The 26,484-nt window shown below is 43.5% G+C and overlaps 1 protein-coding gene across 1 annotated transcript in view; it reads right to left on the reverse strand.

Moving 5' to 3' along the window:
* nek11 (NIMA-related kinase 11) overlaps positions 1–26,484 on the reverse strand; it is a 385,456-nt gene that overhangs the window by 123,647 nt on the left and 235,325 nt on the right. Inside the window, exon 11 of the mRNA XM_067997717.1 lies at positions 6,757–6,895. Coding sequence (XP_067853818.1) covers positions 6,757–6,895 — 139 coding nt within the window. The remainder of the gene's footprint in view (positions 1–6,756; positions 6,896–26,484) is intronic.

Raw genomic sequence — 26,484 nt, forward strand, 5'->3', positions numbered from 1 at the left:
CGGACCCGCCCCGGGAATTCCCGATTTTCGTAGCCCTCCCGCCACGAACGCACCTGATCGCGGGTGCTAAAATCGAGCCCTAAGTATCAGTCTTGTGTCTTTTTTTGCACTGCCTCCAATGCTGGAGTGCTTCCTTTGTTTCTTGGGGACCAGAATTAGGCACACTACTGAAGGCATGGTCTGACCAGAGCACTATACACTTGTTAGCCAATGTCAGCATCAAGCATTCTCCAATCAAGAATAGCATTGCCAGGTGCTGAGTAAATGCTTTCAATTAGGCTGGGGAACCATACAAAAAGTGTGTCCTGCGGGCCTTGTTCTAGAGAAACTGTTTTATACAGTTTCTGTATCTGAGAGAGCCAGGGATCACATGCTGGAGGTTATGATCTATCAGAGCATCACACTGAGGGACTATTGCATTAGAAACATTTTCTTTTAAAAGATGACAAGAGAAGACTGAGTGGTGCAGTGGGTTAGCACACTCCTCTAGAATCTTGATTCAAATCAAGCCCAGCCCGCTGGGATGAGAACCTTCACTCCTTGTTGGTTAGAAGTGTTTAAGGTGAAATGAGTTGGGGCAGCCTCAACCCAGCTCCTACTGGACACAGGTTTACAGCACAAAATGACTCTCAATTCAATTTAAATTGGCAATCTCACTCAAAGACCACAGGAATTGCTAGTGCATGAAATGGAAAAAAATCATTCACACCTGGTGCCATACTGATGTCGGGTTAAAACACATTGTTCAGTCACAGTAAAGGGAGGTATACCTGACACCAACAACAACTTGCATTTATATAGCACCTTTAATGTAGTAAAACATCCCAAGGCGCTTCACAGGAGCGTTATCAAACAAAATTTGACACTGAGCCACATAAGGAGATATTACGACAGGTGACCAAAGAGGTAGTAGGTTTTAAGGAGTGTCTTAAAGGAGGAGAGAGAGGTAGAGAGGCGGAGAGGTTTAGGGAGGGAATTCCAGAGCTTAGGGCCTAGGCAGCTAACGGCACTGCCGCCAATGGTGGAGCGATTAAATCGGGGATGGGCAAGAGGCAAGAATGGAAGGAGCGCAGAGATTGCAGAGGGTTGTAGGGCTGGAGGAGGTTACAGAGATAGGGAGGGGCGAGGCCATGAAGGAATTTGAAAACAAGGATGAGAATTTTAAAATCGAGGCACTCCCGGACCGGGAGCTAATGTAAGTCAGCGAGCACAGGGGTGATAGGAGAATGGGACCTGGTGCGAGTTAGGATACGGGCAGCAGAATTTTGGATGAGCTCAAGTTTATGCAGGATGGAAGATGGGAGGCTGGCCAGGAGAGCATTAGAATAGTCCAGTCCAGAGATAACAAAGGCATGGATGAGGGTTTCAGCAGCAGATGAGCTGAGGCAGGAGCGGAGATGGGCAGTGTTACGGAGGTGGAAGTAGGCGATCTTGGTGATGGAGCGGATATATGGTCGAAAGCTTATCTTAGGGTCAAATACGATGTCAAGGTTGCAAACAGTCTGGTTCAGCCTCAGACAGTGGCCAGAGAGAGGGATGGAGTCAATGGCTAGGGAACGGAGTTTGTAGCGGAGACCAAAGACAATGGCTTCGGTCTTTCCAATATTTAGTTGGAGGGAATATTTGCTCATCCAGTACTGGATGTCAGACAAGCAATGTGACAAATGAGAGACAGCAGAGGGGTCGACGGAGGTGGTTGTGAGGTAGAGGTGATATGAGAGTGTTCAACAGGATGCACTGCAGCAACTCGCCAAGGCTTCTTCGACAGCACCTCCCAAACCCGCGACCTCTACCACCTAGAAGGACAAGGGCAGCAGGCGCATGGGAACAACACCACCTGCACGTTCCCCTCCAAGTCACACACCATCCCGACTTGGAAATATATCGCCGTTCCTTCATTGTCGCTGGGTCAAAATCCTGGAACTCCCTTCCTAACAGCACTGTGGGAGAACCGTCACCACACGGACTGCAGCGGTTCAAGAAGGCGGCTCACCACCACCTTCTCGAGGGCAATTAGGGATGGGCAATAAATGCCGGCCTTGCCAGCGACGCCCACATCCCGTGAACGAATAAAAAAAATTTAAAAAATCTGGACACGGTGTTAAAAGTGGAAAAATATGTCACTGTACTGACATTCAATACCTCGATGAACAGGAAAAATGCATCAAAAATATAGATGTGTGGAATAAAAAAATACAAAAGGTGACATTAAAAACAGTGGTGCAACACTAGTGCACAGCCACAATGCAACATGGAGATTCCATGTAACAACACTGCACTTTGCAGTCCTGATCTCACAAAAAGGGTGCCTGGGAGGCACTGAATGTATGTGATCCACTCCCCTTAAAGAAGGGAAGGAAAAAATGATAATAAATCTAAGCAGTGTTCTCACTCACTTCTGAAGATGCTCGTTCGTGACAGCATTGGCTGCCAATCTTTTTGGTTGAAAGAGCCATGGTGCGCATAAGAGGATCTACTTATCCGACACAAAATCAGAGATGGTTGTGCACCTGGGAGTTATTAAGCCGCTTACAAAGAAGAAAAAACAGAGAGCAAGCACAGCTGAGAGAAAAATTGAACCAAGGGAATAATTAATAGCGCTAATAACATCCGATCTACAGAAATTACATATGCATAAGTTTTACAGAGATTAACTTTATGGGAAGATTTCCCAACAGTGCACAAAATGTATCAGAACTGAATGCATCAGAACAGTCTAAGCTGCACAAGAGTTGACAGGGTTAAATCAATGAATGCCAAACCATGTGATTTGCAAGACAGTAGAGTATCTCTTTGTTACTAGATTGTCCTATGGGTGGACACCTTTAGTGGAGAATACACTTACTAAGCACAAGGTCAGTTATCACAATCAATATATATGTTCTTAATCAGAGCCATTTTAGCTTAAGAAACCCATTATTTTGAAGTAACCTCATTGATGGGCCCACACAGGGAGTATTACATATAAAACCACACTTCCTGCCACTTTGTATCCAATGCAGCAAATTAATACTATACCTTATAGCATATGTCTAATAAAATTTAGACAATTTACACTGTTAATTTAAAAAAAGTCAATTCTGAATTTAAAAGGCATTATTATTGTTTGGAGAGGTGTTGAATATAGATTTCTCAAGTGTAAAATGGCTCTGATTTACGGTGGATGGATTTATGCTCCAGTCTGAATTACCGCACTGCCATTTTTGAGCAGATAGCTTCATTTCAAATAAACTTTTTAAAGGTAAAAAATGTGGTCACTGCACCGTTGCAATCATGCCATCACAATCTATTCCTCTTAATTCAATTTTTGAGCACAAAAAACACCTGTGCTGTCTTACTTAAATTGTTTGATTTGTTTTTTTTAAAGTAAAACAACAACTTTAAATAAATGGAGAAGATCATAACTTATTTTTAACTTGTTAAAGAGAGCATGCAGGCCAATTCACCAAGGGCCAGCACTCTTTTAAGGATCTATTTTATCAGCTATAAAATTCTATTATACTAACATTGCACCATTATAATGTTGTTCCATTCAACAAATACTGACGGAGCTGGTAAATACCAATCTGTTGCAAACCAAGACTACATCACCTTAAAATTAAAGAAACTGCACATCACTTGTCTCTGTTATAAATGACAGCCTATCCAGGTAAAGGAAAATGGAATTTGTTTCAGTGAAATGAATGTTATCTAACTAGCTGTTTCAGTGGCACAAAAGGCCGAAGATTTAATCTGAGGTTGGTTGCAGTAAAGGGACTGGATAAGTCAAAAAAATGGAGATTTCCTACCCACAAAAGGCAGGATACACCTAACCTGGCCAATTATCAGCCTATTCCCAACCATCAGCAAAGTGATGGAAGGTGTCGTCGACAGTGCTATCAAGCTAGTCACCAATAACCTGCTCACCGATGTTCAGTTTGGGTTCTGCCAGGACCACTCGACTTCAGACCTCATTACAGCCTCGATCCAAAAATGGACACAAGAGCTGAATTCCAGAGGTGAGTTGAGAAGCAGCATTTGACTGAGTGTGGTGCCAAGGATCCCTAGTAAAACTGGTCAATGAGAATCAGAGGGGAAACAATCCAGTGAATCATATCTGGCACAAAGGAAGATGGCTGTGGTTGTTGAAGCACCAGGACATCGCTGCAGGATTCCCTCAGGGCAGTGTCCTAGGCCTAACTATGTTCAGCTGCTGCATCAATGATCTTCCCTCCATCAAAAGGTCAGAAGTGGGACTGTTTGCTGATGATTGCACAGTGTTCAGCTCCATTTGCAATTCCTCAGATAATGAAGCAGTCCGAGCCCTGGACAGCACCCAGCCTAGAGCTGATGAATGGCAAATAACATTCGTGCCACATAAGTGCCAGAAAATGACCGTCTCCAACAGGAGAGCACCTAACCACCTCCCTTTGACATTTAATGATGTGGAGATGCCGGTGATGGACTGGGGTGGACAAATGTAAGGAATCTTACAACATCAGGTTAGAGTCCAACAGTTTTATTTGAAAATCACAAGCTTTCGGAGGCTTTCTCCTTCGTCAGGTGACGAAGGAGAAATCCTCCGAAAGCTTGTGATTTTCAAATAAAACTGTTGGACTATAACCTGGTGTTGTAAGATTCCTTACATTTGACATTTAATAGCATTCCCATCGCCAAGTCCAATACCATCAACATCCTGGTGGTCACCATTGACCTGAAACTCAACTGGACCAGCCCCATAAATGCCGTGTCTACTAGAGCAGATCAGGGGCTGGGAATTTTGCGGCGAGTGGTTCACCTACTAACTCCTCAAAACCACTCTACCACCTACAACACACAAATCAGGAGTGTGATGAAATACTCTCCACATGCCTGGATGGGTGCAGCTCCTACAACACTCAAGAAGCTCAATACCATCCAGGACAAAGCAGTCTGCTTGATCAGCACCCCATCCACTGGCTTAAACATCCATTTTTTTACATCATCAGGCTACTGTGGCTTTGGTGTGTAATATCTAAAGGATGCACTGCAGCAACTCTCCAAGGCTTGCTCAGCAGCATCTCCCAAACCCGCAACCTCCACTGCCTAGAAGTCAAGGGCAGCAAGTGCATGGGAACACCATCACCTCTTAAGTTCCCCTCCACATCACACAACATCCTGACATGGACATATTGACCCTTTCCTTCATTGTCAGTGGGTCAAAATCCTGGAATTCCCTACCTAACAGCATTATGGGAACATAGGAACAGGAGTAGGCCATTCAGCCCCCCGTGCCAGTTCCGCCATTCAATGAGATCACGACTGATCTGTATCCTAACTCCATCCACTCGCCTTGGCTCCATATTCATTAATGCCCTTGGCTAACAAAAATCTATCGATTTCAGATTTTAAATTATTAATTCAGCTAGCATCTACTGCTTTTTGTGGGAGAGAGTTACATACTTCTACCACCCTTTGCGTGTTTCCTAACTTCTCTCCTGAATGGCCTGGCTCTGATTTTAAGATTGTGTTCTCTTGTCCTCAACTCCTCCACTAGCGAGCTACAGCGATTCAAGAAGAAGGCCCACAGCCACCTTCTCAAGGACAACTAAGAATGGGCATTAAATGCCAGCAGTGCCCACATCCCTAGAATGTTTTTTTAAAGAAATGGAGATGGTGTATTTCTTCTATCATTCTGAACCAGAGAGACCATCTGTACTGACACTCTCTTTGATATCAGGCCTGGAGCACATTGGGGATTTCAGAGACTGGCTCAACACCTAAGAGGGAAATCAACACCTCTACTTTTGAATAAATTTATTGGTGATTGAACTAGAGGATGAGATTTTTGACAACCCCAGTAGTTCTGAAAACTGTCAGGGCAACTCAAATGGATGAAAACAACACTATAGCTTCTAATGCTGAAGATGCCCTAACTGGAATAAGTAGAATTATGTATGTTATAAAGATGACACCACATCACATTCAATCATAAATTATTCTTCTTTGCTGCGAGAGCATAGAAAGTTCAAGTTAGAGGGACTGATTGTGCTTCCAATCAAGCGAAGACTTCCTTTAACAGCCAATTCCCATCTAGATTGAAAGCATAACCAAAGCGCCTCATCCTGCCTCTGTGATCGCGTTCAGCAAGATGTCCCTGCACACACTCTCAGATCCTATGACAATGGCCTACTGTTCATTCCCTAGTGCCTCCACTCCACCATTGGGGGCAGCTTCTTCAGGAAAAATGGCAGGTGAAAATATTTTTTCATCTGCCATTTTATTTATAAAGACCATTTAAAGTTAGATATGAATATATTCTGAGCTGATAATAGTAGGATAAATTTCATAAATATTCTCACTTCTGATCTCAAATAGATCTATCCATCGTATTAAAAAATGGGATATGGCATGATTGTTCAGTGCACCATTAACCTTACATCATGCTTTTTATACAGAAAAACGTGTATGTTAGCACGTCACAGTGGAAAACCCCGAACTATCAACATTTTCTAATCATGTCAACATTTCACTGTCAAAATTTGTTAATGAAACAATCACTCAAAATTCTTTTCCTTCTTTGCCCGCCCCCTCCCCACCCTCTGTAACTCCTTTCCTCAGGTTCTTCACCTTGACACCTCCCTTTTTGCCTTCATAAACCTCCCTAAGACCCATCTCTCTGACCATGCTTTTGCCTCTTTATGCCCAGTGTCCTTTCGCTATCCATCACCATGTAAAGTGCTACGAGACATCTATGTACATTACGAATGCGACAGAAATATTTGTAGTTGTTCTTACCATAGTCTGCTGGCTCAGACATGCACAGTCTATCTGAAATCATCTTTCCGTTGAGCTCTGGCTGGCCTAATGATCGGTAATCATGAGCACTCACTGGCTGTGTCTGGTTCATACGTGATGGACTTTGCTCATTATATTCCTAATTTAAAGTAGACAAAAATAAATTTTCAGATAAATTCAACTAGAAAAACAAAGACCATTTAAAGTTAGGTATGGATATATTCTGAGCTGATAATAGTAGGATAAATTTCATAAATATTCTCACTTCTGATCTCAAATAGATCTATCCATCTTATTAAAAAATGGGATATGACATGAATGTTCAGTACACATTCATTTTACATCATGCTTTTTATACAGAAAACGTGTATGTTAGCACGTCACAGTGGAAAACCCCGAACTATCAACATTTTCTAATCATGTCAACATTTCACTGTCAAAATTTGTTAATGAACCAATCACTCAAAATTCTTTTTGAAAATATTTTCACCTGCCATTTTTCCCCTCTGTAACTAAAATTTCTAATGTCCAAAATAAGGTATAAAACAAAATATAAAATTCAAAAAGAACACATTTCACAAAAGCATGATTAAATGAATAAATTTGATTGTTTCTTGTATTTTCTCATTTCTTCATTACGGTTTTTATTTGACGGCCTCAACCTCTCCCTAAAGCCTGGACTCGGACTTGATATTTTTGCTCAGATCATTGACTGCTGTCTGAAGTCAGGTCCTGCAGTCCGAGCATGTGCAGTGCACACAATTTCCCAGGATGCATCAGTAGCATTTATACCAGCCAAGTGATAGCATGCTTTTCACTTAATCTGTAACAAAATCTATTTGGCTGATTTTCAAAACTATTTGAAGAAAAATTAGAAGACAAATTTCAAAAGCTATATTCAGTAAAATATATATTCAGTGTCGGCAGACACCAGTGAGCCAAACTCCACATTCCATCCCCAGTTATGCCCAAACCATAGGCTCTCTCTCCACAGTGATACCAGACCAAATTGATCCTCCCATGCTGCTAAACCCCAACTCAAAGCCCAGGACCATCCCCCAGCACTACCAAAGTGCAGGACCATCCACCCAATTGTGCAGCAAAACCACTATGCACTACTGCTCAATATCATACCTATATGTTATTAAAATCTTACATCCACTCGTACTCCCTGACTGAACCACTTGACTTCCTGTCACCTTTTTGCCATTATATAAATTCCTATGTTCACATTACAGCGAGTTTTGCTTATGTAAACTTGCCATGATTATTGCATAATCAGGTAGCAGTGGATTATGTTACTAATTTGTCTGTGCCAGCTCGGCTGCCATCTTGATTCTTCATCGGATAAATTTTACCTTTAAATTTGATCCTTTTTTCACAATTTTTTTCTAAAGTTAAATATTAAACTTTTTTTTTTACTTCTTTTGCCTTTCAGCCTCCTATTTCTGCTCAAAAATTAAAAATAAAATCAGGATCCTGCCTGCTCCGTTAGTCCTCTTCACCATACCTACAGCTCTATGAAATGGCTGTCTTTTAAGTTTTAATAAATATTTTTGCATCTCCTCCACTATTTCTGTTGGTCCAAAAGTGTTTGTGTTTATGATTTCAATAAATAATTATATATTTGTGCCCCACCCGTTGGCTTCAGTGCAGCTGAGCTCTCCCAACCCCATCTAATACAAGCTGCTCCCGGTATTTTCCTCAATCTGAGGCCCTTGGTTTCTAATGCAACGATAATGACTGAGATTCCCCCTGCCCTTAGAGATAATGACAACTTGCATTTATATAGCACTTTTAATGTAGTAAAACGTCCCTAGGTGCTTCACAGGAGCGTTATCAAACAAATTTTGACACCAACCATATAAGTTGATATTAGGACAGGTGACCAAAACCTTAGTCAAAGAGGTAGGTTTTAAGTAGCATCTTAAAGGAGGAGTGAGAGGTGAAAGGTGGTGAGGTTTAGGAAGGGAATTCAGAGCTGAGGGCCTAGGCAGCTGAAGGCACGGCCACCAATGGTGGAGCGATTAAAATTGGGGATGCGCAAGAGGCAAGAATTGGAAGAGCACAGAGGTCTCAGAGGGTTGTAGGGCTGGAGAAGGTTACAGAGATAGGGAGGGGCAGGGCCAAGGAGGGATTTGAAAACAAAGATGATAATTTTAAAATCGAGGCGTTGCCAGACTGGGAACCAAGATCAGTGAGCACAGGGGTGATGGGTGAACGGGACTTGGTGCGAGTTAGGATAAAGGCGGCTGAGTTTTGATGAGCTAAAGTTAATGGACGGTGGATGATGGGAAGCCGGCCAGGAGAGCATATTCCAAATGATAAAGAAATTAATAGTTAGTGCCTGCTCTTCCACTCCAATGTCTGGGTTTGGTCACAACACCAGCCCCACTGCATGTGACCTGTCGAAATTTCGGAGCACCTGGCAGTTGTGGCGGCCCAACGTGACCCAACATGGTGACAAGCTACTCCTATTTAGAATACTGAAAATTTTTATTCAATATAAAATTATTCCCAAAGTTATCAACTGTTGGCATCGGTGTCGGTAAACAGTCAGCAAAGTTTGGAGTGCATGCATTTTGATCATGGCATTAATTTCGCTTGAGAGAAAATGAATGTAAGAAGGAAAAGACAAGGAGCCTGTTGCAAGTAAATTCTTTCAAGTTTTCGTGGAAATTACACATATTTCATGTCAATGGCTCTGTGAATGTGCTGTGCTTTCATCTTGTGCAGTGCCACCAGCACCAACATCCTCTCCCAAGGCAGATCTGCCTCCCTTACCCAACACCCTTCCTCCTTCCCCTGCCTGCCCCCGTCACCTCCTTCACTGTCAGGAACTGTAGCATGACAGGTAGATTAGGTCATTCAAATGGGGGGAGCGAAAAGGAATGTGATAGTGTTAGGGGATAGTATAGTCAGGGGGATAGATACTGTTCTCTGCAGCCGCGACCGGGAGTCCCGAAGGCTGTGTTGCCTGCCCGGTACCAGGGTTAAGGACAACTCCTCACGACTGGAGAAGAACTTGGAGCAGAAGGGAGAGGATCCCGTTGTCATGGTCAATGTAGGGACCAACAACATAGGTAGAAGTAGGAATGAGGAGTTTGAGGAGGTAGGGTCCAAATTAAAAAGCAAAACCTCAAAGGTAATAATCTCTGGGTTACTACCTGAGCCACGCGCAAATTGGCATGGGGACAAACAGATTAGATGATTAACTGCATGGCTGAAAGAGTGGTGTGGGAAGCAGGGGTTTCAATTCATGGGGCACTAGCACCAGTACTGGGGAAAGAGGGAGCTGTCCCATTGGGATGGGCTCCACTTAAACCGGGCTGGGACCAGTGTCCTGGCAAATTGCATAACTAGGGCGGTAGATAGGGCTTCAAACTAATAAGAGGGAGGGAGGGTTCAGGTAAGGATAAATTTATAAGTCTAAAGAGAAAAGTCAAGGCTGTAGAGCAGAGAAGCGATTTGGGTAAAAACAAGCAGAGTGTGTCAGAAAGGGACAGAGAGTTTAACAAAGGTATTATTGACTAAGGTTACATCAGGGAAAAATAGTAAAAAGTTAAAATTAAAGGCGCCATATCTGAATGCGTGAAGCATTTGTAACAAGATAGATGAATTACTGGCACAAATAGAGATAAATGGGTTTAATCTAGTAGCCATTACTGAGGCGTGGTTGCAGGGTGACCAAGGTTGGGAACTGAATATTCCAGGGTACTTGACTTTTAGAAAAGATAGGGAAAATGGAAAAGGAGGGGGCTAGCCCTGATAATAAAGGATGAGATAAAGGCAGTAGTGGGAAAGGATCTTAGCTCAGAAAATCAGGATGTAGAATCAGTATGGGTGGAGCTAAGAAATAACAAGGGGCAGAAAACATTGGTGGGAGTAGATCATAGGCCCCATAACAGTACTTATAGTGTTGGACAGAGTATAAATCAGGAAATTAGAGGAACATGTAACAAGCGTAATGCAATAATCGTGGGGGACTTTAATCTTCATATAGACCGGGCAAGCCAAATTGGCAAAAGTAGATTGAAGGACGAGTTCATGGAATGCATTTGAGGCAGTTTTCTAGAACAATATGTCGGGAAGCCAACCAGGGAACAAGCTATTATCGATCTAGTATTGTATAATGAGACATGGTTAATTAACAATCTTATAGTTAAGGATCCTCTGGGGTAGAGTGATCATAATATGATAGAATTTCATATTGCGTTTGAGAGTGATGTAGTTAAGTCCGAAACTAGGCTGTTAAATTTAAACAAAACCAGTTACGTAGGTATGAGGGTCAAATTGGCTAAGGTACATTGGGAAATTAGATTAAAAAATGACAGTAGATAAGCAATGGTGAACATTAAAAACAATCATAATTCTCAACACATACATTCTCTTGAGGAAAAAAAACTCCATGGGAAAAGTGATCCAACCGTGGCTAACTACAGAAGTTAAGGGTAGTATTAGATTAAGAGAAGAGGCTTACAATGTTGCCAAATGAGTAGTAAGCCTAAGGATTGGGAGGGTTTTAGAAATCAGCAAAGGATGACCAAAAAACTGATAAAGATGGAGAAAATTGAATATGAGAGTAAACCAGCAAGAAATATAAAAACAGATTGTAAAAGCTTCTACACGTATGTAAAAAGGAAGAGATTAGCAAAAGTAAACGTGGGTCCCTTAGAGGCAGAGACAGGAGAAATTATAATGGGGAATAAGGAAACGGCAGAGATGTTAAACAAATATTTTATATCTGTCTTCACAGTAGAAGACACAAAAACATAGTGAAAATAGTGGGGAACCAAGGGTCTAATGAGAGTGAGGAACTTAAAGTAATTAAGATTAGTAAAGAAAAAATACTTGAGAGAAATTAATGGGACTAAAAGCCGACAAATCCCCTGGACCTGATGGCCTGTATCCTAGGATTTTAAAAGAAGTGGCTGCAGAGATAGTGGATGCATTCGTTTTGATCTTCCAGAATTCCCTAGATTCTAGAGCAGTCTCCGTTGACTGAAGGTAGCAAATGTAACCCTGCCATTCAAGAAAGGAGGGAGAGAGAAAACAGGGAACTATAGGCCAGTTAGCCTGACATCAGTAGTAAGGAAAATGCTAGAATCTATTATTAAGGACGTAGTAACAGGGCACTTAGTACATCATAATATGATTAGGCAGAGTCAACGCGGTTTTATGAAAGGGAAATAGTGTTTGACAAATCTATTAGAGTTTTTTGAGGATGTAACTAGCAGGGTAGATAAAGGGGAACCAGTGGATGTAGATTTTAAAAAGGCATTCGATAAGGTACCACACAAGAGGTTGTTACATAAGATTAGGGCTCATGAGGTTGGGGGCAATGTAGTAACATGGATTGAGGATTGGTTACAGACAGAAAACAGAGAGTAGGAATAAATGGGTCATTTTCGGGTTGGCAGGTTGTAATTAGTGGAGTGCCGCGAGGATCAGTGCCTGGGCCTCAGCTGTTTCCAATATATATCAATGACTTAGATGAGGGCACCGAGTGTAATATGTCCAAGTTTGTTGATGATACAAAGCTAGGTGGGAAAGTAAGCTGTGAGGAGGACCAAAGAGGCTGCAAAGGGCTACAGACAGGTTAAGTGAGTGGGCGTGAGGTGGCAGATAGAGTATAATGTGGGGAAATGTGAAATTATCCACTTTGATAGGAAGAATAGAAAAGCAGAATATTTTTTAAAAAGTGAGAGACTAAGAAATGTTGGTAGTCAGAGGGATTTGGGTGTCTTTGTACACGAATCACAGAAAGTTAACATGCAGGTACAGCAAGCAATTAGGAAGGCAAATGGTGTGTTAGCTTTTATTGCAAGGGGGTTGGAGTATAAGAGTAAGGAGGTCTTGCTGCAATTATATAGGGCTCTGGTATAGGGCTCAGTTTTAGTCTCCTTACCTAAAGAAGGATATAATTGTCTTAGAAGGGGTGCAACAAAGGTTCACTAGATTGATTCCTGGGATGAGAGGGTTGTCCTATGAGAAGAGATTGAGTAAAATGGGCCTATATTCTCTGGAGTTTAGAAGAATGAGAAGTGATCTCATTGAAACATATAAAATTCTTAGAGGGCTTGACAGCGTAGATGCTGAGAGGCTATTTCCCCTGGCTGGAGAGTCTAAAACTAGGGGTCATAGTCTCAAGATAAAAAGTCAGCCATATAGGAACGAGATGAGGAAAAATTTCTTCACTCAGAGGGTTGTGAATCTTTGGAATTCTATACCCCAGAGGACTGTGGATGCTCAGTCATTGAGTATATTCAAGACGGAGATCGATAGATTTTTGGATATTAAGGGAATCAAGGGATATGGGGATAGGGCGGGAAAGTGGAATTGAGCTAGAAGATCAGCCATGATCTTATTGCATGGCGGAAAAGGCTCAAGGGGCCGTATAGCCTACTCCTGTTCCTATTTCTTATGTTCTTATATTATCCCCTGCCCTCTAACCCCGCTTCCCCTGAAGAATACATTTGGTCATGAATCCAGATATATATAAATATATAAAATATATAATATACACACGTACTTACCACATACATATATAAAGAAGACCACTCATACAATGGATTGACCCATACAATTCAGTAAAAATCCTGCATTGTTATTTAATCAAAATGGAATTTGACTTATTGAGTCTTTGCAAACCAAACTATGACCTTGCACATGGTTAGTCTGCGGAAATGGTTATGTCATTTAGCTGCGTTTGTCATAACAGGCTGAGATAGCTTGAACAGCCACCTCCAGAACAGGTAATAAAAGGCCTCCTTGTAATAATGCTTTTTTTTTAAAGAGGTTACAGCACCATCATGTGGAAGAACAGCAGACGTTATCATTACCTTTGCACTGTCAGGGAAAATGCTGTTTGCTCCATTCTTACTCAGGCTTATGCCCCATTTATACCATGAGGTTACTTCCGATAGCAGCAATGATGGTTTAAAGGACTTGATAATTCTGCATTTAGTTGAGTGGAAACCCTCATGGAATGGAATTTGCACTCACCATCTGACTGAGAGGACCACCAATAACAAATATGAACGGTGTCCCTCTGCAACACACAAGTTGGCTTCACCATTTGGGTTCTTGCTGCATTGAAGGCTGATCTGTCAGCCTGTGCTTTTGGCATTGCGGGTCTGTAAAGACCTTCTCCCGACAGCGCGGAAGGTCTGTGGTCAGACTAGCTAACAGCACGCACACTAAATTTGCACGTGCACATACCTTGCATATGTACAGTTCCTTGTTGCCAAATCTGTCCTGCAGTATAGATGCCACAGACTCAGGACATCAAGAATAGAAAGGAATATTAGAATAGTTGGGATACCACTGCCATTTTCTCCCTTCTGTGATCCTGGATCACAATGTCTTCACCTTCGATAACCAATTCTTTACCCAAACACACGGAAAAGCCATGGGGACCAAATTCGCACCCCAATGCGCCAACATTTTCAAGCACAAGTTCGAGCAGGACTTCTTCACTGCACAGGACCTCCAATCAACGCTATACACAAGATACATCAACGACATTTTCTTTCTATGGACCCACGGCGAAGAATCACTGAAGAAACTACACGATAACATCAACAAGTTCCATCCCACCATCAAGCTCACCATGGACTACTCCTCAGAATCAGTTTCTTTCTTGGACACACGAATCTCCATCAAAGACGGGCACCTCAGCACCTCACTCTACCACAAGCCCATGGACAACCTCACGATGCTCCACTTTTCCAGCTTCCACCCTAACCACGTCAAAGAGGCCATCCCCTATGAACAGGCCCTGCGAATACACAGGATCTGCTCAGACGAGGAGGAACGCGATGGACACCTACAGATGCTGAAAGACGCCCTCGTAAGAACGGGATATGACGCTCGACTCGTCGATCGACAGTTCCGATGGGCCACAGCGAAAAATCGCATAGACCTCCTCAGAAGACTAACATGGGACGCAACCAACAGAGTACCCTTCGTCGTCCAGTACTTCCCCGGAGCGGAGAAACTACGCCATGTTCTCCGCAGCCTTCAACATGTCATCGATGACGACGAACACCTCGCTAAGGCCATCCCCACACCTCCACTACTCGCCTTCAAACAGCCACCCAACCTCAAACAGACCATCGTTCGCAGCAAATTACCCAGCTTTCAGGAGAACAGCATCCACGACACCACACAACCCTGCCACGGCAACCTCTGTAAGAAATGCCAGATCATCGACACAGATACCACCATCACACGAGAGGACACCACCCACCAGGTACATGGTTCATACTCCTGTGACTCGGCCAACGTTGTCTACCTCATACGTTGCAGGAAAGGATGCCCCGGAGCATGGTACATTGGCGAGACCATGCAGACACTGCGACAACGGATGAACGGACACCGCGCAACAATCGCCAGACAGGAGGGTTCCCTCCCAGTCGGGGAACACTTCAGCAGTCAAGGACATTCAGCCACCCCGATCTTCGGGTAAGCGTTCTCCAAGGCGGCCTTCGAGACACACGACAACGCAAAATTGTCGAGCAGAAATTGATAGCCAGTTCCTCACCCATGAGGACGGCCTCAACCGGGATCTTGGGTTCATGTCACGCTACACATAACCCCACCAGCGAATGAAAGTTAATCTGTTTTTAATACAACGGGTCATTCTCTGTCTTTCTCTTCCTTTCGGATGTTTCTCCCTCTCTTTCTCTGTCTTTTGTTCTGGCCGTTTGTATATTCGGTAGTTCTGTAGGTAACACCTCTCTGTCTGAACACTTTGATTGCCTTGACAACGGGCAGTTGGAAAGATTATCTGTAATCACCAGGTATTGTTCTCTGAATATAAATGCGAAACGTTCAAGGATTCCCACATTCACCTGACGAAGGAGAAAGCCTCCGAAAGCTTGTGATTTTCAAATAAAATTGTTGTACTATAACCTGGTGTTGTAAGATTCTTTACATCTGTCAACCCTAGTCCATCACCGGCATCTCCACATCACAATATATTGAGGCCAGCATTACTTCACAGTATATTAACATAAACTGATTAGCTTATTCTATCCACCCCTGAGAAACTATTAAGGGAAAAAAGAGCACCTACTCTGAACAGATAAGACACATTAACACCAAGATAACTATCTAATTTTGCCTCCTCTCTGTTAACACTCATAAACAGTGCCACTGCTTTGCGATGACTGAATAAGTTACATTCTATTCTTATTGCAATGAACTCAAGATATAATGGTGTTTGGGGGATCATATTATGCAATTCTATCAATTTTTCCGTGAAAACCACAAACCAGCGGGCCTTGTTCATTAGCTTGGAGAAGTGGTCTCTGCGTAGGAAGGTTATGGGTTCAAGTCCCACTCCAGAGACTTGAGCACATAATCCAGGTTGACACTTCAGTGCAGTACAGAGGTGCCAACTTTCGGATGGGACGTTAAACTGAGTCCCAGTCTGCCCTCTGTCATGTATCAAAGTGTGCTGACAATACAAAGCTAGATGGGAAAGTAAGCTGCAAAGAGGACACAGAGTCTGCAAAGGGATATAGACAGGTTAAGTGAGTGAGCAAGAAGGTGGTAGATGGAGCATAATGTGAGGAAGTGTGAAGTAGAAAGAATAGAAAAACAGAATATTTTTTAGATGGTGAGAAACTATTAAATGTTGGTGTTCAGATAGATCTGGGTGTCCTCGTACAAGAAACACAAAAAGTTAGCATTTAGGTACAGCAAGGAATTAGGAAGGTAAATGGTATGTTGTCCTTTATTGCAAGGGGGTTGAGTACAAGAGTAAGGAAGTCTTGCTACAATTGTACAGAGCTTTGGTGAGACTATACCTGGAGTACTGTATAGTTTTGGTCTCCTTAACTAAGGAAGGATATACTGGCCTTAGAGGCAGTGCAACAAAGGTTAACCAGCTAAATTCCTGGGATGAGAGGCTTGTCCTATGAGGAGAGATTGAGTAGAATGGGCCTATACTCTCTGGAGTTTAGAAGAATGAGAGGTGATCTCATAGAAACACATAAGATTTTGAGGGGGCTTAACAGGGTAGATGCTGAGAGGCTGTTTCCCCGGCTGGAGAGTCTAGAACTAGGGGACATAAGGGGTTGACCATTTAAGGCAGAGATGAGGAGAAATTTCTTCACTCAGGGGGCTGTGAATCTTTGGAAGTCTCTTCCCCAAAGGGCTGTGGATGCTGAATCGTTTAGTATATTCAAGGCTGAGATCGATAGATTTTTAGGATCTAGGAGAATCAAGGGATATGGGGATCGGGTGGGAAAGTGGAGTTGAGCTAGAAGATCAGCCATGATCTTATTGAATGGCAGAGCAGGCTTGAGGGGCCGTAAGCCTACTCCTGCTCCTAATTCTTATGTTCTCATGTTCTCTCAGGTGGATATAAAAGATACCATGGCAATATTCCGAAGAAGCGCAGAGGAGTTTTCTCCAGTATCCAGGCCTAAATTTGTCCTTTAACCATGATCACTAAAACAGATTATCTGCTTATTGTTTGTGGGACCTTGCTGTATGCAAATTGACTGCCACGTGTCCTACATTACAACAGTGACTGCACTTCAAAAGTACTTAATTGGCTGTAAAGCATTTTGGGTTGTCCTGAGGTGGTGAAAGGTGTGATATAAATGCAAGTTCTTTCTTTCTTTATTAGCTAATGACAATGTCACCAGAGAGCAAGCCAGACAAATCCTACCCAGATATCCTTTCTAACAGCTGAAGGACCATTATTAGTGAGCAGACAGAAATAAAAACAGAGTCAGGTCCAAATTCCACCAAAAATTATTTGGCATGGAGAGCTATGTTTGAACACCAAAAGCAAACCTGAGACAGGCTGAGGTAGAAATGAGGAGACAGGGGGCTAGAAATTGGGCCATGTGGCGCCCATTGTTTCGGCACTACGCAGCCTCTCGAAGTGCCAAGGTGGTGACTTGGCTGCGCACACACGTTTCTAGTGTGATGTGCGCCAGACGCCACCTTGGTAAAGGTAGTAGCGCATGTCCAAATAAGAAACACCGGCAGCATGTAATGTAAGGAGAAAATGGATACATTCAGTGTGCAATGCTGATTTAAAGCGATAGTCATCATTTTAGGACTTAACGCTCCACTCGACGCACAGTCTTAACCGCGGCCATCTGAACATGTCTTAGAGTTCCTGGAGGAATCCCCACTAGCGCTATTTAAAGGGACCATAGTACTTGAAAGACTTCTGTGAACCTAGAGATATGGAGTTAGGTCACAGGTCAACCATGATCCCGTTGAATGGCGGAATAGGCTCGAGGGGCTAAATGCCACTGCCACTTGCTGCCTCCTGTTATGCGCCACCTTCTCCTGCAAGAAAGCGGGACGTGTGTCTGAGTGATGTCCCTGTCATGGTTGAATAGCTGCCAGTGTGAGTGGCCTGTGAGTTGTGGGTGGGCAGTTTGCAACAGTGGTAATGTGTAAGGGTGAGAGGAAGCATCTGATTGGCAGAGTTGAGTATTGATGGAAAGAGTTTGTTGGTAGATGGGTGACAGAGATGGGTGTAGTGCGTGAAGCAGTGGATGCGGCTAGTGGTGCAGTTGGTAGGAGATGCCACTTGACAGGTGACCTCACTCACCTTGACCACTCGTATCAAAGCATTATACTTCTTCCTGCACTGCATCCATTTTCGTGGTGCTATGTGCCTGGCATTGACTTTGTCCCCCGTTGCCTCCCACTGCCTTTTAAGCATATGTCTGGAAGGCCTTTTGCCCCCACTGTGGATATAGGATGTCCCTCCTTCTGTCCACCTCTTGCACCAAGGCCTCTAGTGCATCAGCAGAGAACCTTGGTGCACGCGCTCTCGCAGGCCTGGTACCAAATCGGATCGGCAGATTGGTGAGGTCTGGCATACAGATTTGAGGATGTAGGATTTAGTAGTGTGCAACCTCTATTCAAAGTTTTAACAAAACTCATCAGTTTGTAAACATAGGGATGGGATCTGCATCTGTGTTTTACGTGTGCGATGTCTGATTTCCGTTCAGACTCTGTGCAGACAGTAGACTGTTATTTTCAGCAAATAACAGATCAGTCGCAGATCGGGCTACCTGTGCCCGATTATTAGCCTTGTCCAATTTAACCCCCAAGGCACATCTTATCAGTTCCATTACAACCTGTTCAGTGTAGAACCTGTACAACCTGTTCAGTGTACAACCTGCAGTGATAGTATTTAGGTATTCACTGGAGAAGAGCTTAGTACCATCCTATTCAAATACAAAAGAATCATCCAAGTACACTTAAGGACTTTGACATTAACAAGACAGTGATTCTAGACAGGCTTAAGAGGCTTAATATATTTATTTGTCCCAGTTTACTAAGAGAGATAAGGGCTAAAATTGATGAAGTGCTGTCTGTCATTAAATACTTGGGAGGATCCACTCAATTGGAAACAAGCTAATATCATGTCCATATTCAAATAATGTGGCCAATCTAATCTGATTCCATTACTTCACCTGTTGTTGAAATAAGACTAATGGAAATTACAGCCCCATTAGTCTTACATCAACACCAGCTGAAGTAATGGAACCAGTTATGAAGAACAAACTTGAACATTATCCATATAATAATCATCTAATAAGTAGCACCCAACATGGGCTCAGATGGGAAAATGCTATCTGACAAACCTCATCGACTTTTTCGAGGATGTGATTTCCCAAGTGGACAGTAGTAAATCTAATGACGTGGTGCAAGTGAACTCACAGGAAGCCTCTGACAATGTTCCCCAAGAAAGACTGCTAGAGAGGCTTATCACAGTAGCAATTCAAAGTAAAACATGGAAATGGATGAGGAACTGGTCGAAAGAAATGAAGAAGCAAGCACTTAATAGGGGAATGACGTCAGAGCAGGCGGTGAATGGAGTACTTCAGGGATCAGAGCTAGGACCCTTGCTGTTTCTAATTTATATCAACGGTTTGGACTGAATGTAAAGTGATCAAATTTTCAAACGATAATAAGGTGGGCATGGAAAGGTAGAGTTGAAGGAAACAGCCAACAACTTACAAAAGGAGTGAGATAAAATGTGAAAATCGGCATAACCGTGGCAGATACAGTACTCTACTGTACATTGCAAGTAAAAATCTTCAAATGGTGTAGAAATAACTAAAGGTGAGGTTGAGGGAGATCTATGGGTGTTAGTGGACTCAGCACTTAACATATCCAGTCATGATGGAGCAGCAATTACAAAAGCTTCACTATATTTCCAAATCAATGGAAAATAAGTGAGAAGCAGTCATGCTAAAACTGTATAGTACCCTGGTAAGTATAGAGGAGGCTGAAAGAGATCTGTAGGTATTAATACATTTGGTATTTAATATGTCAAGTCACTATAGAGCAGCCATTAGCAAAGCAAGTTCAATGTCTGTGTTTTTCTATGTTTTTAATAAGAACATAAGAAATAGGAGCAGGAGTAGGCCATATGGCCCCTCGAGCCTGCTCCACCATTCAATAAGATCGTGGCTGATCTTTGGCCTCAACTCCACTTTCCCACCTGATCCCCATATCCCTTGATTCCCCTGGAGTCCAAAAATCTATCGATCTCAGCCTTGAATATATTCAATGACTCAGCATCCACAGCCCTCTGGGGTAGAAAATTCCAAAGATTCCCAACCCTCTGAGTGAAGAAATTCTTCCTCATCTCACTCTTAAATGGCCAACCCCTTATCCCCTGACTATGCCCCCTGGTTCTACAATCTCTAGCCAGGAGAACAATCTCTCAGCATCTACCCTGTCAAGCCCCCTCAGAATCTTATATGTTTCAATGAGATCACCTCTCATTCTTTTAAACTCTAGAGAGTATAGGCCGATTCTACTTAATCTCTCCGAGGAGGTGTGGGCTCAGATGACCTAAGTGATGCTCGATGTACAGGGGTGGGGAGTTGTAATCAGGTGAGGTGTGTGGACTACGATCACCAAAATCATGGTCAGTGTGGAAGGAAGGTATTGCTTGGCTGAGGGGGGTGGATTCTAATCACCTAAGTAATGCTCATTGGAGTGCACAGTTCAGGGTGAAGATTCCTTCCACATATCTGTGCTCAATAGTGGGGAAGGTGAGTGCAGCATGATATGTCTGCTCAGTGGGGAGTGATGTGGAAATCCGATGTTGGATTGGGGTATGGTCAGGACACTCCTGCTCCATGGGGGGGAGGGGATTCAGTTCTGGGGAGAAGGAGGTTGCTCTCTCTGCTCAGTGTGGGGAGGGGGAATCTCTTGGAGGACTCAGGTGTGCTCCTGATATTTCTGCTCAGTGTAGAGGGCTGGGTTTGCAAGAAGTTACTTTATTCACCTTTATGAACATGTCCATCATGTATCCAAAGATAGAATTGTTGGAGAGCTACCCAGTGGACAAAGTTATGAATTGCACTGAGGTTTCACAGAATAGGCTTCAGATCAGTTGGTTGATGGTCACATATTGTTATGAGGAATGGCATTTAAGCTAATAAGTCACATACACATTACGTTGACAGCGCTACCTAAAGGCACAATCCCGCTAGAATATTGTGACCATACGTCATTTCGATATAAAATAGAAAAGTCACAAGTGGTTATACTAAAACCATATCGTGATCTGTGCTGACCGCACCTTGCGTTGTACATTTAATTTTGATTACCAAGACACAAAGGGAACATTCAAGCCCTGGAAGCAGTTCTGAGAACTGAGAGGCTGATTACCAAAATCACAGGACTGAGCTATGGGAGTACATTAGAGAAACTGGGATTCTTTAGCCCTGAGAGAAGGTAACAGAGGGCTAGGTGGGGATGGATCTTAAATAAGTACACAAGATATTAAATAGCATAGAAAAGGTAAATATGGAGCACTTCTTCAAGATAAAGCATTACAATAGGAGCCACAGGTTCCACCCTAGTGAAAGACAAATTGTCAGGAAGAATTTCTTCACACAAACAGTAATCAATACTTGGAATGGACTTCCAGGAACAGAAATGGAACCAAAATCTCGAGTCATTCAGGAGTTAGTTGGTTGCTGTGACGTGGGTTTATAGGTTTCCTTTTCTGAACAGGTAAGCTAAGATGAGAATTCCTTACCTATATTTAAGTGGTGTCCCTGCGATCTATTAGAAAGTACCTCCACAACAAAACAATGTAATTGTGACCAGAATAATTATGAATTATATTAAAAATTGAAAATCGTGAAGAGTTTTGATAGAGTAATTAAGGAGAAACTGTTTCCAGTGGCAGAAGGATCAGTAACCAGAAAACACAGATTTACGGTGATTGGCAAAAGAACCAGAGGCGAGAAGAGGAGACATTTTTTTTGCGCAGCAAGTTGTCATGACGTGGAATGCACTGCCTGAAAGGGTGGTGGAAGCAGATTCAATCATAACTTTCAAAAAGGAATTGGATAAATACTTGAAGGGCTATGGGGGAAGGGCAGGGGAGTGGGACTAATTGGGTTGTTCTTTCAAAGAGCCGGCACAGGCACGATGGGCTGAAAGGCCTTCTTTTGTGCTGTATCATTCTATGATTCTATAAACCTGTTCATCGGTTTCACAGAGAGGTACATATATTGTGTATATATAGGTGTCCCATACCAATCGAACTCCCTGGGTCCCAAGGAACTCACTGCATCTCGTCAGTCCCAGCCCACCCCAGGACACTAAGGAAGAGAAGCCTAAGCAGATATGGGTCCATGTCAAGCATAGCTCTTGCACGTGCTGCACATTGCATGCCAGGGCTTAAGAATGTATACACTATTCCAGCAGGGTACAGGGCAATTCAGTTCAACATTCTCTTGGAATAGCAATCTTTTCCATATCACCTGCTCATCTGTGTCACTTCGTTGTGCACATCACCAGATACCTTCACACACCCCACCCACAGGACTAATGGTCCTAGCATGAATGATACAAACAGTAGTAAGTAGCGTGGTAAACCATCAAACCCCAGAGCTTTGATGGAAGTCCAACTGGGTTTTAGAAAGATAGAATGGGCAGTGAGCAAGTGCAGGCATCTCCCATAGTCTTTAAGAGAAAAGAATTGGATACATGATTACTTCAGCACATTTGTGATGCTCATCAATGAACCCAGCAGATGTTATATCCCTAAAGATCTCTACCAATGGAACCCAGGACCTAAAGAAGACCCCAAGGAATATGGAGAAGAAAACGGATTGATTTCACAGTATGTTGCTGCTTACATGTGGTATTGCCCAGAAAAACAAGCACAGAATATTCTGAAATGCGTGGACCTTATCTAATCCACGGCAAATAAAAGCTGCAGCCAGAAAGTAGACCAAGTACAGTGAAATGTTTCACACTTACATGGCTGCCAACTCTCTTTGTTTGTGGTTCCTGCCTGACAGCAAATTCTGGTACAATATCTAGATGAATTATGCAACATCTAAATCCAAGCAACATAATTCCACTCAAGCCAACAGTAATAAATAATCGGATGAGCAGTTTAATGCTCCCCCAAGGGGGCTGCTTTAGCAGTTTCATGCCATGAGTTACCAATATGTCAAGAGGTTGTGCTACCCTCCATTGTATGAATGAGTTGTCAATATGTTTATAATAAACATAGGTTGTCGTCTTTCATTGTCCAAAATATGTTGATTTTGAAGCAGGTCTCTTAAGGAAATTAGGTAAAGGGTACTCCAAGTTTTGTTTATTTACCATTAATTCCTGCAGCAGTAAATGCTATATTGCTTTAAGAGGAAGCTGTTCCTCACTAATACTTTAAAAAAGAATTGTGGTACATCTCCCAACTCAGAGACAATAGGGGGAATTTTAACCCCCCAGGACGGGCCAGAGAGGGTGGGGTGGGTTAAATTCTTAAAAATCTGAAACCTGGCCCCAACCCGCCCGAACGGGCCTACTTCCTTTTTAACTGGGGCAGGTTGTGGGGGGGGCGGCGGGCGAATAACCTGCTCTCGAGAGGTGGGTCAGTAATTTAAATATGTTAATGAGGCGGATGTGCCTCAGATTTTAGCAGCTATTTAGATTTGACGGCCATGGGCCGGGTTTCCTGGGGCTCAGGGGAGGAGGCAAGAGCTGCCGGATCCAGCAGGTTAGTGCTTTTCCAGCACTGCTTTTGGGTCAGGAGGTGCAGGAGTGCTTCCCCCCAGCCCCTCAAGCTAACCTGCTGCGATCTGCCTCCCTACCCACAATCTGACGAACCCCAACTCAGCGATCTCCAAGCCAACCCCCCGCGATCCAATGCCCCCCGGCATCTCCAGGCCAAACTCCCCCTACGATCTCCCCCTCCCTGTGATCCAATGTCACCCGCGATCACTCCCACCCCCCACACAGCGATCTCCCTCCCTCGTGATCAACCCCCCACCCCGCGATCCCTCCTGCCCTCCTCTCCGGTCTCCGGCTGTGGCCTTGTGCCGCAGGCCTTCCTGCTCTCAGCCAGCCTCTCAATCTAGTCGGCTGCCGACCTGGAAATGGAGAAAAAAAATTCAAATGAGGTCCTGCCATTAAATTCAGCAGGACCTTCACGTTCCCCATACTTCCTGGTTTCCCGTCCGCTGCAAGTGGCCACCGCTCCCTCCCTGCCTCCCCGTAAATATCAGGGCCAAAGTTGTTGATATGCCAGTTGCTCTAATAGCTGCCTATTGGAGGTGAATTTATTTTTAGCGTTTATTACACGGGGGCTGTGTTTTACCCGCTTATTCATTTGAAAGTTAATAGTTTTAATGTAACTGATTACTGGATCAAAATTAATAGCCAAACTATGGGTGCAAGACACAATGCTATGATGCCAATTTGCACCGTAATTACCAAAATGATGGATTGCCAATCACTGCAATGATTTCAGGGAAGGGTGGAAGTTCTTCACATGGCAGGACAAGGAACAAGTAAAGGGCAGGTCACCCTAGGCTGCTCCATGCAGCCTTCCCCATTGCCAAATCAGAATCAGTATTATTTGCCTGGAGTCTGGTACATGACAAGTGGAGACTTGCAGAGAAAAGGAAAGCTTTATTGCGTGCTCCTCTTACTCCTCCTCCCCTCACCCACGTCATGGTATGATTTTATTTACACCAAGCTCGCAAAGAAAGTTTTAACTTCTGATGTCCAGACATGGATATTTACCAGCAGGCTGCAATGGATATTGAGCAGGATTGGGCCCCAGGTTGACTTTTCTCCTCCCTAGCTCAGGAGCACTAAGGGCTGCCCCTCACTTCCCCAACCCCTCCTCTGACTTATATTGGTTAACACCGTAAAAGACCAGGGCCCCAAATTTCCTTGGAGGTTCCATCAGACTGTCACCATAACTCCAACACGAACGAGCAGGGACATGGTTGTTCCAGGTACCAACCATTTCCGGGTTTTCTGAGCAGCCTTGTAAGGGGCGGAACCTCCGTCCATTCCTTATAAAGCAAATGATGTCGGGGGATAGCCCTGTGGTGGAGATTCTCCATGCCAGAAGTTCCCACATCCCTGGCTCAGTCAGGACCCAGAGTAGGACTGGAGACTGCCAGGCCAAGTGAAATGAGACAAGTGAAATGGCCTTCAGATGAGTGGAAGTGGGCCCTACTTGGGGGGGCGGCCAGGACAGAGAACTGGTGTGGTTCAAATAATGGACAATTGGGATCAACCCCGTTGCACACAGGGCTGAGGGAACACTGCACGGAGTCTGGCGGAGGGTGCCTGAGAAACCCAACCACTCCCAAAGACAGACGTCGGATTTTAAAGCTGCATGAGGTAGGCGAAGGGTCAACTGCATGTAAGCAAGGCTACAAGATGATAGGATTTAATACAGGATGATATGATTTAGTACAAGATGATAGGATGTAGTACAAGATGTTAGGATTTGGGTGGTAGACTCAGCAAATCAGATAGCACAAGCAAACTGCGCGTGAACTACTCAGAGTATCACATATGTTACAGCACTGAAGGAGACCATTCGGCCCATCACACCTGTGCCGGCTCTTTGAAAGAGCAATCCAATTAGTCCCATTCCCTGCTCTTTCCCCATAGCCCTGTAAATTTTTTTCCCTTCAAGTACTTATCTAATTCGCTTTTGAAAGTTACTATTGAATTTGCTTCCACCACCCTGTCAGGCAGTGCATTCCAGATCATTACAACTCACTGTGTAAAAAACTGTTTCCTCATGTCGCCTCTGGCTCTTTTGCCAATCACCTTAAATCTGTGTTCTCTGGTTACTGACCATTCTGCCACTGGAAACAGTTTCTCCTTATTTACTCTATCAAAACCGTTCATGATTTTGAACACCTCTTTCAAATCTCCTCTTAACCTTCTCTGCTCTAAGGAGAACAATCTCAGCTTCTCCAGTCTCTCTACATAACTGAAGTCTCTCACCCTGGTACCATTCTAATAAATCTCTTCTGCACCCTCTCTACGGCCTTAACATCCTTCCTAAAGTGTGGTGCCCAGAATTGAACACAATATTCCAGCTGAGGCCTGACCAATGTTTTATAAAGGTTTAGCCTAACTTCCTTGCTTTTGTGCTCTATGCCTCTATTAATAAAACCAAGGATCCCATACGCTTTTTTAAGGCCTTCTCAATTTGTCCTGCCACCTTCACATACCCCCGGGTCTCTCTGTTCCTGTACCCCCTTTAAAATTGTTCCATTTGGTTTATATTGCCTCTCCTCATTCTTCCTACCAAAAAGTATTACTTCAGACATGTCTACGTTAAATTTCATCTGCCATGTGTCTGCCCATTTCACCAGTCTATCTATGTCCTCCTGAAGTCTGTCACAATCCTTCACATTGTTTACTACATTCCCAAGTTTCGTG

Source organism: Heptranchias perlo, chromosome 2, assembly GCF_035084215.1.
Source record: "Heptranchias perlo isolate sHepPer1 chromosome 2, sHepPer1.hap1, whole genome shotgun sequence".
Taxonomy (NCBI): domain Eukaryota; kingdom Metazoa; phylum Chordata; class Chondrichthyes; order Hexanchiformes; family Hexanchidae; genus Heptranchias; species Heptranchias perlo.